The sequence below is a fragment of the Coccidioides posadasii genome, chromosome 3 (assembly GCF_018416015.2).
Source record: "Coccidioides posadasii str. Silveira chromosome 3, complete sequence".
NCBI lineage: Eukaryota > Fungi > Ascomycota > Eurotiomycetes > Onygenales > Onygenaceae > Coccidioides > Coccidioides posadasii.
Genome location: NC_089409.1, coordinates 2,053,008 through 2,069,557, shown reverse-complemented (window position 1 = coordinate 2,069,557; position 16,550 = coordinate 2,053,008). Strand labels below are relative to the sequence as shown.

The window sequence follows — 16,550 nt, the reverse complement described above, 5'->3', positions numbered from 1 at the left end:
CGAGAATATGGTGCTCTGATGGCGCTGAAGTACTATGACCTGAGCGATGAGATCATAAGGGCCAAGCCATCTCCCATCCTCAACTATAGCACAGAATCTGTAAAACATATTCTCGGCACGTATGATCTGAATCTGGCTCAGGCAAAAGCGGTAAAGTCTGCAATGGATAATGATGCCTTTACGTTGATACAGGGGTAAGGCCACGCACTTTCTTGGTTGCCATTCCGTGTGCCTTCAGCTAATGCCGTATTCTTTGTAGTCCGCCGGGTTCAGGAAAGACGAAAACGATCGTCGCACTTGTGGGTGCTCTATTAACTCCCACCCTGTCTGAACATCGAATTGCCCCCCCTCGTCCTGGTGATAAAACCGCGCGGACATTGGCGAAGAAGCTGCTCGTCTGTGCGCCTAGTAACGCTGCTGTGGACGAATTAGTTATGCGATTCAAAGAGGGCGTCAAAACACTACAGGGAAGAGCCCAAAAGATCTCGGTCCTTCGACTCGGTCGAAGTGATGCTATCAATACGAACGTCTTGGATGTTACGCTAGATGAACGTGTGAATGCGAAACTCAGTGAGATTGGCCAGAAAAATGGGAGTGAAAGGGATCTTCACAGCCTTTACACGGAGCATAAAGATTCGTCGAACAAGTTCAACGAAATTCGAGAGCGGATGGACCAATGTCGAGCAAAGGCCCAAGGTCTTCCAGCTGAACTCGAGAGGGAATTTGATTTACTAAAGAAAAAGAAAGCACAGCTCAGTCAAGCAATTGATTCTGCTCGAGATAAAAGCCAAGCAGCTGCTCGTAACGCAGAGCTAACACGCAGAAAAATACAGCAAGAAATTATCGATGAAGCTCATGTTATTTGCGCTACACTTAGCGGCAGTGGCCACGAGATGTTCCAGACTTTGAGCATTGAATTTGAAACGGTCATTATTGATGAAGCCGCTCAATCTATTGAACTCAGTGCACTCATTCCACTAAAGTACGGCTGTTCCAAGTGTATTTTAGTTGGTGATCCGAAGCAATTACCGCCGACTGTTTTGTCGAAAGAAGCGTCACGATTCCAGTACGAGCAAAGTTTGTTTGTTAGAATGCAGGCGAACCATCCACAGGATGTCCACTTGTTGGATACCCAGTATCGTATGCATCCGGAGATAAGCCGATTCCCAAGTGCTGCGTTTTATGATGGGCGACTTCAAGATGGCCCTTCTATGGCTAAGCTGCGGATTCGACCTTGGCATAGTACTGAGTTACTTGGTCCATACCGCTTCTTCGATGTTCAAGGAATGCATGCGAGTGCACCAAAAGGCCACTCACTCGTTAATATGGCGGAACTCAGAGTGGCAATGCGGCTGTATGATCGATTGGTCCAAGACTTTCCCACTTACGATTTTGCAGGAAAGATTGGAATTATTACTCCATATAAAGGTCAGCTAAGAGAACTCAAGCAACATTTTGCTAATAAATATGGGAATGCCATCTTTAAGGCTGTTGAATTTAATACAACCGATGCTTTCCAAGGCAGGGAGTGTGAAGTGATCATTTTCTCCTGCGTCAGAGCTTCCAACCATGGCATTGGTTTCTTGGCCGATATCCGTCGTATGAACGTGGGTTTAACTCGTGCCAAATCATCTCTTTGGGTTCTGGGCAATTCGCAATCTCTTGCTCGTGGAGAATTCTGGAGAGGGCTAATTAATGACGCGCGGGAACGACAATTGTATACCGATGGTGATGTGTACAAAATATTACAGTCACCACAAAGGAGCTTGGTGCCGAATGATATTGAAATGACTGATGGTTCAATGGATCCCATTGTTTCGGAGCCATCTTCAAGACCTGGTTCCTCCGTGACAGGGGGCAACGGGAGCAGCAGGCCTGCCTCAAGGCTTTCGAATGATACCACCAACGGCCTATCGATAGACGACGTTCCCTCCCGCAGTGGCATGCTTACACCAGCGCGGCTTCTTGATGTAGCTGGTGGCGGAGGAAATGGTTTGAATGAGAAGTTGGCTTGTGGATATTGTGGGAGTCTTTTGCACATAGCACAAAACTGCGACAATTATGAAGCGAAAACCGTCAGTCAAGGAACATGTTTTCGATGTCGCGAGGAAGGTCATTCAAAGAGAGACTGCACCGCAATGCGGTGTATGGTGTGCGGAATGTTTGGCCATGTTGCTGAAATATGCAAATCTAACCGAGTTCTAACAAAGACGGAGAAGGATAGGATCATGAGAGAAGAGCATCAATTTCGAACGCTTCAAAAAAGAAAAGCCGATATTAGAAAAGAGAAGCAGCTGGGAGACCACGACCCGAAAGTTCCTACCATCCAGGTACCAGGGACAACCCCTCGCCCGAGCGATTCCCGTCAAGGCCAACCGAATGCAGCCACGAAGATGGCTGGAAAGCGGAAACACATGGACTCGGATGGTCCTGATAGAAAGGATTCCAAAATTCCGAGATCCGGTCACAATGCTCAGCCAGCCAATGCACCCAAAGGCTTGAAGGGTAGGAAATTTGATCCACATTCAGTGGCACCACCAGCGGGTGTAAGTAACCCAATGACAGCGTAGACTACGGGTCTATCGCATACCGGAGCTAGTTAAACTGATACGCTTTGCCTTTTCCCATAGGATCTCGTGATACCTTCCAAGGACAGCCCTGGACATCGTCCAATTGATGCAAAAGGCCAGGATAAACCTACAGCGGTGGCCCCAAGCGGAAATGTATGTTGTTATCGGCGCTGATGTCCATTTCACTTTGTGCAATCGCTCTTTATAGCCCTGAACTGACCGATAAAACGTAGGGTGTGTCTGCGGTTCGAAACGGGCCGATGAAACGGCCTCCAATCCGCAGGAAGAAACCAGTAGATCCGTTCATTCGTCCTAAACGAAGGTGAACAGGCCATTTCCGCAACGACGTTACTTTTTGACATCTTGATACTTCTCTGTTCACACGTGCTTTTGGGCTTTACCAGTACATATTTATCCTGTATCATTAGGGAATTCTGGTTGGCAGGTCCTCTTTTCCTCTACTTTGCTTAAATATCCCGGATGGCGTCATTTGCGGTGGGATGGGCTTCTACTGCGGTTACTGATCGATATACTGGTTCCGGCAACGTGTTACATTCCTGACAAACACATTGATGGTTGTATTATTATAGTTGAAAAGGGGTGCATTTTTCTTTTTAAGGAGCGGCCTTGACACGAAACGGGCATGGTTGATATGAGGTCTTTGCATCTGCAGGATAGCATGGCGGTGTCGAGGGCCCTGGCGGAATTATTCCTTGCATATGCTCTCGCAGACGAACACGAGGAGCATTTCTTGTTTCTTTTTTTGCTTTCTCTTCAACGGCCCTATGCATAAAACATCTTATTCTCGACTGCCTGGTACGTAATGTAAACACCAATACTTTTCTCTGATGGCTCCTTTGGTTGAAAGGAGCAGCCCCCTCGAGTATTGCCCAGCCAGACCTTCTACTTTTTTCCGGGCGTACTACGGGGTATTCCGTGCCAATCTCAAGAATCCGGAGCCTCCGAAAAGGGTTTTCAAGGCCGGCTAGATGCAGATTCCCATTTCGCAACTTCGAATAGAACATGGGACAGGGGGCAAAGATGTATGGTTCGCGGTTACACAGTCGAATTGCAGCAACATTTCATCTCCTGAAGTAACTTACTCTTGACCAACCGTCCAGCTCCTGATAGTTTGAGGGTTTGAAAGTGAAGTATTTATTTGTACAGCAAGCACAGGCCATATTAGTAGGAGATGTGATTCTGCGCAGCAGCCTCACATAATGATACGGAATATACCGAGTATACTCACTTCAATGCATTCACAAAATTTTAACTCGTATGACAGATATCATAAATCCTCAACAATTCTAAAATTAAACATTTTAAACAACAGAAAAGAAGACTAGTAGTGCAGTGATAACTGAATGTATCCTGAGGAAAAGTTCTCCTCACAGCTTGGCCATCCTGTAGCTTCAGTGGCCACAGAGATCGGCCACAAACCAATCTTGATGAACTCATCATTTCAGGGGCCAGTGTTAATAATGAAAATCGCTGTTGTGATGGTCCCCGAAAAGGTATCAAAACAGAAACGCCATATACTGTAACTGTATCTTATTTGTTAGAATCATCCTCATGGTCTTTACCTCTACTAGTATTAATTCCCTCACACTGGTTGCTGTACGTTAGCTCTGAATGGTTGTCGAACCTCTGAAATATTCTGTGGCGTTTGAAAATTTCTGAGCCATTGTATGTGACAATGATTCAATTGCATCAAGCAGGATACTAATGACTAGGAACACACTGACAAAATTGTTGCGCATGGCCCATAAAAGCGTTATGATTATTTTGCTTTGTATTCGCACGCAGAGCAACAAAACAGAAGAATTTATAGTCTGTTAAGACTTAAAAGACTGCTCTGCTGTCTTTCGTTACTTTTGTCTGTGAACCCTGGACATATAGATACACAAAGAAGAGCTATGTTGTTATCCAGGACGAAATCAGGCTTTTGGAGTGTTCATATATCCCAAGGCGAGGTGCACTCTGCCAGATATCACTCCACCGTCCTATCTTTGTTTGATTACAGCATTCGTTAGCACCTAAACCAGTTGCTGGTCAGTTTTGGAGTCTTCCTAGTGATTCAGGTTTGTAGGCAAAATGTCAAGCAATGTTGGGACGGATGGCTCGCGATGGAACTTTGACAGACCACATGCAGCATTAGCCTTCTATACTATCGCAATAGCTGGGAGACAATACAAAACCTGAGTTCTCCCAGCTGATCGAGGTCCAATTTACTATCCCAGATATAGAACGGTTTCCGAGCACGCTGTCCCAGTTGGTTGTCTTTTTTGAGTTCACATGTCTCTATGCTTGTCATCCCCAAAGTTGATGCGCAGCTTGTAAGTCACTCATATAGGTTGAGCCCCCTGACGGCGTGTAGGAAGGCTTAGAAGCGGACATGAATGCTGCTGCCGCGGAAATGGACCCCAGACATGGCTACAACAACGTCCCCCGTTCTGAGGAACGGTCTTCTTAAGATTCCGCTCAATAACTCAAGCAATCCCGGAAAGCGTATTTGAGAATCCATGAGCACAAAGGAGACGCGAGACGCGTGTGCTGTAGTTACCGTCGTTTTGCTGGTTGGGCCGCTGCTGCTGCAGCCGAAGTTTTTAGGCGAGTCGTACGGAGTACGGAGGAGAGAGATTTTGCAAGACTGCAGTGCCGACAACGGAAATTCCTGGTTGTTATGTAGTTACTTGTAGCTCCTGGAAGGGGGCGTCGACGGCGTGGCGCTGGGTGGTTGACCTAATAGGCCTTGCTAGTTATACCGGAAGAGGAAATTCGGCGAGGTTTGAGAGTGCGTACAAGGTCGAGACAACTGCTCGGTACTTTGGGCGCACTATGGATATGCTGCAGCAACATGGTCGCGAGCCTGGCACTGAAAAGGGGCTGAGGTGCAGACGAAGCAGGGCACTTCACATCGTCACCATGCAGCAAACCAATGATGGCCCCTGGCTGCGTGCATCGACACCCATGCTCCCGACAGCGAAGGCCAAGGTCGATTCTTCCACTCCTTGTTGAAAGCCCCCTCATTCCGGGCATGTTGCGCTCCTATTTTGACAACCGTGAACTCCCATCAAGAAGTTATCGGAAAAGCGGGTTCGCAGTTGTCCATCGAAGCCGATCCGACGCCATTATTACGCCCAATTTAAGCCCCAAAGGTTTGGCGTTTGTGGGAAGATTTTGAACAAGGTTCGATGGTGTCACTGCAGCTCAGATCAGGGGCAACTTGGGCGAACCACAATCGTTTGGGACCTAGGTTTCTGTCGACAACTCCTTGAAGGTACAAATCTGAAATCCACGAAAGCATCGTACAAACGGAGTCCTCCAGACATTCGCATCCATGCATAGTAAGTCGCCCAATTCTATGGTAACCAAAGATCTCGGCCGATTTCGACATCAGATTTACGACTGGTCGCTCAAGAAACGTAGCGAAGCTGGAAGATCCCACGATTTCTCTGAGGAAAGAAGCTTAACTCTAACCTGAGCAGTTGAGTCGTAAATTTTGGTTTCAAAGCGGACCGGTTGACTGCAGAATCCTTGCTAAAATCGCCTGGGAGCTTTCTTTTCTGTTTATCTTTCCTCCGTATGCCGAGTGAACCTTTGTGACCTATCCTCCCTCATGACGTCGTTGATCCCGCGATGGAGACAGGAAGGGTTAGCAAATGACCAAAAGACACCTTATTCCTCGTTATGTACTCCGTACGGAGTACGGAGTATGGAGGACTCTGTCGTTATTGAGCTCCCCGAAGGAGGCGTCAAAGCGGCGAATTCGAGCGGCTGACGAGGATGGACTAAATTATCGCCTGTCGTCTACGGAGTATTAACTATTAGGTTATCCGAACGGCGGAGAAGCTAGAGTTGATTTCGGCTTTGGAGTCAAGCGCTCATTATTCGCGGCTTTTGGAGTCCGTCAGGAGCTTTTACATCTTCGGAGTATTTTCAAGCATCAATTTTTCCTTGCACAGACGCAAAATGTCCAGGATCTTCAGCAATATAATTCAATAAACCCATCGGCCTTTAGGTGGCAGGAAACCGGGTAACGGGAGCCTTTCCGACAAGCGGCGATCAGATCTTCGCCCTGGCTTGGTTTTGCTTTTGTCGTTATTTCTTTTTTTTATTTTCTTTTTTCTGGACTCGCCAGCCCAAGCCATGGAGGGGGAAAAAGATTCCTGAGCTTCCTGCAGAGGCTTAAAATAATACATATATATGCGGCAACCCGTGTCTTGTGCCCGGTGAAACTAGAGAGATGCAACGTAATTGTTGAACGTGTCCTTGAGTTCGTTGTCGCGATCATTTCTGGATTCGCTTTTGGGCCTTCTCTTGAGGCTTCATATTTAGGATTCGGTGCTCGTATCTCTGATCCACAACGATTATGTGCAGCTCTGCAGCTCTGTGAGCTCTTCCCATGCATTGGCACGGATTCACCTGAACGTGCCCCAAAGCCTTGTCTCGGTGGGTCGTGCGTTCCAATTGCGTGTGAGCCCTTGAGGGTTATGGTATGTGAGATTTCTATGAGTGGTTCGTCTCGAGCGACTGCTTGATGCATGGGACCGCTTTACATACGCTTCTGCATAATGCCCCTGTTTCTCACCGCTGCTAGTTGGTTCTTTTTCACTCATGTGATATCGAGCAGGGAAGCGGCTCTTGTCGGTCAAAAGGCCTGGTGAAAGGAACCGTTCTTGCTCTCTGGAATTGCCAAATTCATTTGGTTTCTGCTGTGCTCTGTATCTCCTCCCTCTGTTCCTGTCCGGCCTGCGACCTCTGCTGCGGGTATATAAAGAAGGGCGGCCTTGACGGCGGTGTTGGTCGGAGAGATGGAGACTTTCGGCGAGGAATTGGTATCGCTAGGAGAGCTATTTTCGCACGAGACATTAAAGGCGAGAGACAGAGACAATTGCAAATACACCCCCAGATCAGCAGGGTCTGTGCAGAGACCTCAGAGATCGGAAGGCCTACTGGAGTTAGTTCGATTCTTCACTGACCACAATACGCCTTTTCCAGAGGACAACTGTATGGATCTTGGTAGCGGGAGCGTCTCTGACTCTTGGGCCTCAAAAGGGCTCCATACGGCAAAGAGATGGAAGTCACACGAGGATCTTGCCGGTCAGAGAGAGTGGCAGAAACCTGGGGTTAAGTGGAAGAAAGATAGAAGCAAGCATTCTACCTCCAGCTCGGCGCCCGACGAAAAGCCCCCGCCGCCGATTTCCAAAGATATCAAAGTGCCCGACATGCTGCCGGTGCCAGCTGCCCGTTCAAAATGTATGCTTGGTGATGTTGACTGAATGCTTTTATGCTGGTGTAGGAACATTACGTCCCACCAAAGCTCTGTCTGATGATATGTCTATAATTTTAGGTCACGCAACCTCGATGTGGACGCCGCCAACTCTAGAGCTACCGCCCACGCCCTCGTCCTCTGAGTTCAGCCCGGCGACAGAGAACCGAGAATATAAGCATACCAAGGCCGACGACCTTGATACCACGAGGAAAGAAGCTCAAGGCCGCCTGTCGGCGGAACCAAAACTAGAAGAAAGGAATATCGAGATTGGAAATAGCAGTGCAGTTCAAAAACCATGTCCTCCACTACCTGGTGAGACATCAGAAGGCCTGCAGGTTAAGCTATCACAACACCATAGCAACTCTTTTTCTAACAATCATGATTCTCCTAGAAAGGAGTCTGAGTGTGTGAGCAAGATCAGGGAGGTACCGAGCAGGATGTCTGAACCTCACAAACGAGATGGCATTTGTGTTGCTGGCTCTCACCAAGCACACCTTGATACAGCAGCTCTGCTCCCTGTCTCTCAAAAGTCACCCTACATTGATGTACAGTATCTCCCAAGACGGACATCAAGCAAGAGGAATCATCCACGTGAACAAACTGACACTGGTTACCTCTCACGACCACTCTCTCCAGAAGATCTTATATCCTGTTTCCAGAAACCACCAAATGTGAACACTCCAACCTCAGACACAGAGACCTCCCCTCCATTGGTTCGCTTGCAAACAAAGAAACGTCCTATCCACCAGCCTGCACCTCTCATATTATCTCCAGATTTCCAAAACGAAAGCTTTATGGAAACCTTGCCACCAACGCCAGCAACACCATCGTGCACCATGGCCGAATCACAAACTAAATTCGCTCCCTCATATGCCAATATTCCGAGAGCCCCTCTTCCGCCAACACCTTCTGAGCCTTCTCCACGAAGCAAGGGTACTGGAAGCAAGAAAGCACGCAAACTAGCTTCAAAAGCCTCATCTCTGTGGCCTCCAAGGCTTAATCTCTACCCGTCACGCGAAAGAGTCACCAAAACCGATATTATGAGTCCGTGGCGAGGGAATGCTTTTGCACAGCTGAGTAGTTTGCCATCTTCTCCGACAGTCCCACTGGATCCGTCAGCTAAGCTCCAAGAATTGGAACGCCGCGCTAGCGAGGCACAAAATTTGCCGTCGCGAGGAAACGATACGATGACTACAACGAGTTCGGTATCGGATTCGACTATCGAGAATAAAGCGAACGAGGACATCGCTACTAAGGACGGTGAAAGTAGTGCAAATCCAAGCCCGAAGCGTCAGAGCGAAGCTACAACTATTACTGCTCGTCTAACATCACCAGATCTACGAAAACACCCTGGAGAGCCTCCGAAAATTCCACTGCCAGCAAGTCCCCCGAAATTCCGTAACCAGTCCTCCTCCCCAAACAAGGGAAGCGTCGATAAGCTCGAATTTGCAGCAAGTCAGCGACAACCACAGGTTCCTGCCACCCCGACAGTGGACGACAAGAACTCCGAACGTATCCTAAGTCCCAAAACACCCAACTCAACGAAAGCAGGGCATTCTGAGGCAACCATTCATAGACACTCCGAATCATCCTCTTATAACACCCGCGCTGCCAAAGTCCACATTCCACGTTCATCCTGGGACATGGTCGACATTGGTATCACTTCTCGCCCGGTCACTCCATCGTTGCCCTCATCTGACGATGAAAAAGGAGTTTATGCATACTGCGGCAGTGCGTCTCGTTCTAGAAAATCTCGCAGACGGCATGATAATGACACCCAGAGTCCCGATCGGTGTATCATGTCTCCTATTTCACGGAAGAAAGACAGGGATGGTCAGGGAAGTGACAATCATCTTATCACTTCACGGCCTTCGACACGTGGCTCATTCGGCTCCTCGTCTCCTCGAGCAGAATCGCTTTTGGTTCAGCAGCTCCAGGAGAAGATTGTCATTCTTGAACGACAGAATAAAATGCTTCATGCCGCTCTGTCTGCTGCACTTGATATTGGGGGTACATATGATATGAACCTTTCACGTAATACAAACTTTACACACACTGAGGCGACGCCAGCTGGTGTGGGTAGCGGGGGTAGATTGCCAATGGGTAATCACGTCTCTCCAAGTACAGATACTGGTACCTTTAATGTTGGAACTGCGGAGTGTCACTAGTAACTGTGGTGTGAGTATGGCATATCAACAGTGGTTCGCATGATGACTAGGATAATGGGTCCACAGCTTGTCAAAAAAGAAAAAAAAAAGAACAAAAAAGAGAAAAAGAGAAAATATTCCTTGTTTGAATGATGTATGTACCTAAGCGGGCTGAATCACCTGAAAATGCTGTTTCATCCACTTTGAGAATTGGTGGTGGCAGAGCCACAAATAAAGCAGCGAGGCGACAATCGGGAGCAACCTCTGTAAACCACCTTGGATGCTAATAGCACTGAATACACAATGGATAATTTTATGGCCTTGTCACATCAGGAGTCTCGAATGACCTGAAGCATGTTCGCTTTTTATGTAGCATAGTAATTTTAATTACCCTGGATAGGGATCACAACTACACAGAGCTATCCTCGGACTATAATATCGTAAAGCCTCTCTGGATTGCTCAGCTTGAAACATGGCTAAACAAGGACACGAGCAACACACTGGAGCTAATGATATGCGCGGTGCAATTACAAGATAGTCAGACACACTCCTTCATGTAAGTAGGGACTGTAGAAAGTAAATGATAGTTAAAATAGCAAAGTCTTTCCTTTAATGTGGGACATGTAACATCTCTACTCTGTAGACTTTCCTCTATTGAATGAACCTTGTATCGAATACCCTCTATTTTTGCCCATGCTGTGCACACCAGAACACTCCAGGCTAACCAAACAGAAACTCAAAAATATCGCCTGGATATTAGTCGGGCCCCAACAAAAAAATTCAATCATCAGGTGAATAATACTGAACCCATGATGAGTGGAGTATTTCGAGTAACAAACGCCTCAAAAGCGAATGATAAGAAACGGCAACATTAGCGAGACGCACCCAAGGCAGCGCCACCCATCGTGGGTTCCTCGAACTCGTCTTTCTCGGGTTCAGACTGCCTTTGCTTCTGGGTTTGGTTTTTATTCGACACATTTCCTGATTGCGTTGCATTGACCGGCGACGTTTTGACGCTGAGTTTCGGTTTTGCGGCCGCATGGCTTGATAGAGGCATCGAAGGTTGCGACGCCGCCGTCCCTATAGCACCTCTTACCCTTCTCATCCTCTGAGCACGCCCTTCGACAGGAAGACCCGTCCAGGCCGGATCGATGGCATCTGAGCGCCAGTTTCCACGGCTTGGTAATGGCGTGGAACCGCGAAGGCCCAAGCCGCCCATGTAAGGATCTTGAATGCCACCTTCGCCCCACATTCTTACACGCTGCACCCTGCGTAGCTTCAAAAGTCCGTATATACAGACAAACGCAGAGGACGCGAAGCAGACGGCAGAAACTGCTCCGAATCCAAGATCCGATTCCTCGATGAAGTTCTTTAAGTTCATTCCGTAGAGCGCTGATAGTAACGTGCCTACTGCCAAACCGAGAGTCCCTATACTGACTTTGAGTTCTAAGAGCATAAGAGAGTTACGATTGGCATCGAGAATCGCTTTCACACTGTCCTACTTGTTAGCATAAGCCAGTGAGCAGAGAGAAAAGGAGCATACATTTCTTCAGTATTGCGAATATTCGTGACCAAGTTCCCACTAGCCTGGACTATTTCATCGCACACTTTATGGTACGATTCTAGTAGCATTTCAATCTCCTGATGGTCATGCTCATCCCTGCGTACGCCCCCGGATCGCTCGGAGAGATACATTGCAGTGAGATCGTCGTCTGCTTCCAACAGATCTTCGATCGCATCACGAACCAATCTAGCTTTTTGCTCAAATGTGCCTAGCCGTTTCGAGTAGATGAGCAGATGTCTCAACTTATCACGATCGATATCTTCTTCAAGGGCACGAAGAACCCGCACAACTGGCTCTCGGACACCCTCAAATTCGGCCTCGAGCCCGCTGGTTACACTGACTAGAACTGCCTCAAGTGCTCGAAACTCATATGGTAACGCCCCCAACGCCGCTGCCTGTCTTGAAGAAGCTGGTTCCTTTTGACGTAACTTCCCTTCGAGATCGTACATAAAAAGAGATTGGGTATAAGTATCGGCCGAGCCGTAAGCATCAAAGACGAGAACGCGATTCGCCTTGATTAGCACGCGGAGATGGAGCAAACTGAGAAGGATAGCACTATGACGAACAAGAATGTGTGGTATCACCGAAGAATCGATTTTCCGAAGATCCCGAGGAAGAAGACCGTACTGCACCAGTTAAACTTCATTCTCAAGAGGCAATAAGCGCGAACATTTCTCAAAATCATGAGTACTCACTTTTGCGATTAATTCACTTTTCTTAAACTCCTCGCTTATAAGCGTAACATTCCCATTCTCATCGAACTCAGTGCATCGCAGACGAGGCTCATTTGAAGCCTTCAAAGCCAGCTTTCTCCCAGTGGTAAATGGATTGCACTCCTGGCCATCCTCGAAGGCTCCACTAGAAGGAAGATCATCCGGTTTCAAATGGGCCGGCGGACGGGGAACTTGAAGACCCAAAAGTCGCCGAAGGAAGTTCCGGTTTCTTTTGGAGGTGCCGCTGAACCAGGATATTTGCTGACTCGCTGGATGCCTTGTGGCACTGCCACGGAGGTGAGGGGGGCGTGCAGAAGAGACTTTCAGCAAAGACGAATATTTCCTCGGCTTCGGACGAATGAATGACAGAAGAGACGCTTGAAGGGTCGACGGGCATCGGACCGCGGATGATATCAGCCCGCCGCATCCAAGCTGATCACTAGTAAGTCGAAAATTCCGATAGAATCCATAATTCCCATGAGAGACGCGCGGGCGGGGGTGGTCAACGTTCTGTTTGAAGCAGCAAATATCGGATTGCGAACGAAGGAAGCGGAGCAGACGAAGGGATGGAGCGGATGGTTTGACAAAAGACGGTGACACCATCTCTCATCCTCACCCAGGGTCTACAATGTCTAGACCAGGACGGTACACCTTGAATGGCTTTGAGCGCGCTGACATGGTCAACCCCCATGCGAGCTGCAACGCCCAAACGATGGAAACAATTTTCACGTCATTGTCGGATCCGGATCAATATTGTTCCCGAACACCAGCAGACTCGGGCGGAAATTTGTCGGTCCCGCGTAGCCCCCTTCCAGTTTCTCCTGAATCTCCACAATCCAGGGGGATTCATACATATCAAACAAATATGTTGATTATGACTCGCGAGAAATAAAGATTTAGCATGGATAAGAATTTCTTCAAAAATACTTTCTACGGAGTAGGTAGCCGTTCGTATCATTAACATTTCTCCTAGAAGCCTCAAGCGGTTGGACATGGCAAATCGCGCACTCGGGCCATGTTGCATAGCACGCCTGGGTGAATGTCCGCAACCTTTGACATTGTCAGGCAAGCTTACATTACAAACTTCATATATACATAGCATGGCTTAAAACTGGGGAAATGTTGGCAAATCAACCCATATTTATAAGAGAAAATAAGCCCCATGATAATACCACTATCGACTACCCTATGGAACATGTGAAGCTCAATTTGGGGCATTACATAGCTGAACAGATCATTCCGCACTAGCAGCTTAACTTCTTTTCTTACTCTACACGCTCACAGCCTTCAATGCTATTCTGGTAGCAACCATATATTCTGCGGCTTCTTAAATCAGGGTAGTCGAGGAGCTGCTTGGGAGGCATGGAGCTGACGGTTCGTATGGGATTCCATCACCAGTCATCATCAGACTTCTCATCGTCTATGAAACCATCAGCTTTAGATCAGGAAAATCAATAGGTGCAAAGCGCGGTCCGAAACGTAAAAGAATGTTGATACTCACCGCTTCCACTGACTTTCTGTTTCCGCTTAGCCAGAGCTTCTTGAAGAGCTCCCATCATCCCACCTGCCGGAGGAGCAGCTGATGGAGCGGCTGGGGTTTCGGTTGATGCGCCTGGTAGTACTACTGCACTTCTGTCGCGTTTTTCTGAATCTTTAACCTTCCGTAGACCTCCCCCACCAGCAGCGCGAATAGAAGCCATTAGGTCATCTTTGCCGGGAACGGGCTTGGGCATAGCCGCACTACCTGGGCGTGGTGGATGAGCCGGAGGAGCTGGAGGAGCGGCACCACTACTTGGAAGTGGAGGTGGAGGAGGTGGGCCGGAGCTTGACGGCATAGGGGGCGGCGGAGGAGGGGGTGGGGCCGGAGCCGCACTTGGAGGTGGAGGAGGAGGCGGAGGGGGCGGTGGTCCAGGAGCGGGCGGTCCTGAACTAGACGGAGGTGGAGGTGGAGGTGGAGGGGGTTGTGGTGTAGTGGCGGTCGAAAATGGCGGTTGAGCCTGTCGGGGAGGCGGGGGCGGAGGCGGTGTGGCAGCTGCCCGTGGGGGTGGAGGAGGAGGGACGAGTGATGGGCTGGTCGCATGGGGAGTTTTTGGTGGCAAGGGCGGTGGTTGCAGTCGAGATGGGCCATCTTCAGGTGTCTTGGGAGGTCTTGGTGGAGGTATAGGTGCAGCTCCTGCAGTGTGCGAACCGGAAGCGGCCCGGTTCCTTGCAGCCGGCGCATTTGTATAAGCATACTTACCAGCATCTACGATCGGCGGGGGAGCTCGGAATCTTGGCCGCAGAGGGGATGGGTCTCTCTTTGGAGGAGATGCTGGTGGGGACTCGCGAGGCGGGGAAGGAGGAGTAGTATCTGCAGGAGGTTTTCGGGGCGGTGGAGGTGGCGGAGGCGGGCCGCGAGTGTTTGTGCCGCCGGTGTTTTGTGGAGTTGACGAAGCTTTGGAGGGAGGGACTGTTGGTGGAGCTGGGGGTGCCGCCTTTGGTTTTCGGACAAGCTCTTGGGAAGGGTTCTCCGCGGACTGTTGCTGGTCGTCATTTTGTTTTGATTCTATGTATGATTTGATAAAGTCGGCGTTATTCGCAATTTGTTCCTCCGTTATTCCCATCGCTAGAAGCTCATCTAGCAACCCCTTCCAAGATGGATCAACGGTATCCATGGGGGAAGCCTTTCCGTCGGGACCTGTATGATGCACAGGAGCAGGGACAAGCTCTGATGGCGCCGGTTTGGGTGGTATGATGGATTCTGCTGCTGCTGATGGTGGCGGTGGTGGTGTGGGAGCGGATGATGATCGATGTCCCAGAAGGCTTCCGAGTCCGAAACGGTGATGGGTTTTCCCGTTTGCTACAGGAGCAGGGCCCTGACCCCGCGCTGAAGCGAATGGAGTTGCTTTTGTCTCTTTGCTGGCATGCTTTTCCCGTTCTGAAACTTTCTTGAGGAATGTCTTCGCCTCCTTCTCGTCGGCGAAGGACAGTCCTGCAAGGCATTCTTCTAATTCGAATGTATGGAAAAAAGTTCTGTCTTGGTTGTATGAAAACCCATCGTAAAGCTCTTGGTCCCACAAGACACCTCTGCCGGAGGGCTATAGCGTAAGTGTACCTTGTCAGCTCCAAAAAGAAAAGTAGAGATGTGGGTAAGATAAGGGGCTTACCGAAATATCAACCAACTTGATCCAGAATGTGTGTCCGACCAGGTCGTTCGCGATGACCGCCGCACCTTGCAATCCAGTATATGTCCATTTATGCCGGTCCGGATACGCCACATATAAGCGTGCAACGGCGGCAGTAAGGATCTTATTTGAGGGCTTCGGAACTGTGCGTCTCACGGTTTCCTTGTCCGCATCGGATAGGATCGAGGGCATCGTCGGGAATTATGGGTCAAGAAGAGGATCAGAATCGGTGGCGGTCGAAAAAAGGGAGATTTGACGATTACACTGTAGCTTTGAGCATCACTGGGGCCATCGAGCAAACAGGCAGCCAAGTAGTCGGACGGCAGCTTGGTGAAGCCGAGCCAGATATGAGCCACAAGCGGCAATAAAGGGTGAGATTGGGAATAGAGGGCGCGGGTAATCGACCAACCACGAAAAGAGTCAAAATATGGCGTTAAGAGAAGGTAGGATGCGGCGATGTTTGGGTGTTGGTGGTCTTGTGCTTGAGCTACGCTGCGAAACGACGTAACGCACGAAGTTGGATCATATCAAATATTGCAGATGCCAAGAACGCCGACCCATCGGGTTGAGCGCCAGGCTTGGGTACGCAGCAACAAGAAGTCGACTCTGTGTGAAGCAGGGATTAGTTCGCATTTGAGCCCTGAGTGGAATTGATGATACAGTGAGATGTGGCTGGATCGTCCAAACTGCAACAGTGAATGGACAGGCTGTTGAACAACCCCTTGCTTCACTGGCTGACAGGATGACGACAAGGTGGAATCGACTACGGAGTACTCCGTAGTTGCATGACCTTTTACCCAACACGAGTGAGAGGAGCACAACAATCCGGATCAATATCTCCTTGCAAAACTACACGGTTTTCCTCAGCGATACTTTTTAGAGCAGATAGTAGAACACTCGAAATTTTCACTCCATCATACTTTCACTGTCTGTGCTGTCTTGACATCTTCAACGCTCTCCTCGTACTCCGCGCCACTGCAAAGTGGGCAAGGTACGGAGTAGACGTTTCTTGCCACTTTTAGCACTCTGACATAAGCGACAGTTGTTTGGCGCTGGATCCGGACAGAAAACCTTAATTGCGCCAGGGTGGCAAGGGAAATGCTGAGCTAATCCAGCC

At 49.0% G+C, this 16,550-nt stretch overlaps 3 protein-coding genes across 3 annotated transcripts; 1 reads left to right on the top strand and 2 right to left on the bottom strand.

Moving 5' to 3' along the window:
* The first annotated feature begins 6,719 nt into the window (after positions 1-6,719).
* Positions 6,720-10,309, top strand: D8B26_005639 (uncharacterized protein). The gene is made up of 3 exons (XM_066124942.1): positions 6,720-7,066; positions 7,171-7,829; positions 7,924-10,309. The coding sequence occupies exons 2-3, from the start codon at positions 7,385-7,387 to the stop codon at positions 10,011-10,013; spliced, it is 2,535 nt and encodes an 844-aa protein (XP_065981023.1). The 5' UTR covers positions 6,720-7,066; positions 7,171-7,384; the 3' UTR covers positions 10,014-10,309.
* Positions 10,310-10,599: 290 nt separating this feature from the next.
* On the bottom strand, positions 10,600-12,958 carry MRS2 (magnesium ion transporter). Its single transcript, XM_003069206.2, has 3 exons — positions 12,252-12,958; positions 11,536-12,182; positions 10,600-11,485 (listed from the first exon to the last, which is right to left on the bottom strand). Exons 1-3 carry the CDS (start codon positions 12,870-12,872, stop codon positions 10,864-10,866), a joined length of 1,890 nt encoding a protein of 629 aa, XP_003069252.2. The 5' UTR covers positions 12,873-12,958; the 3' UTR covers positions 10,600-10,863.
* A 373-nt stretch (positions 12,959-13,331) lies between these two features.
* D8B26_005637 (uncharacterized protein) lies at positions 13,332-15,997 on the bottom strand. Its single transcript, XM_003069205.2, has 3 exons — positions 15,416-15,997; positions 13,771-15,346; positions 13,332-13,689 (listed from the first exon to the last, which is right to left on the bottom strand). The coding sequence occupies exons 1-3, from the start codon at positions 15,623-15,625 to the stop codon at positions 13,661-13,663; spliced, it is 1,815 nt and encodes a 604-aa protein (XP_003069251.1). The 5' UTR covers positions 15,626-15,997; the 3' UTR covers positions 13,332-13,660.
* Between the last annotated feature and the right edge of the window lie 553 nt (positions 15,998-16,550).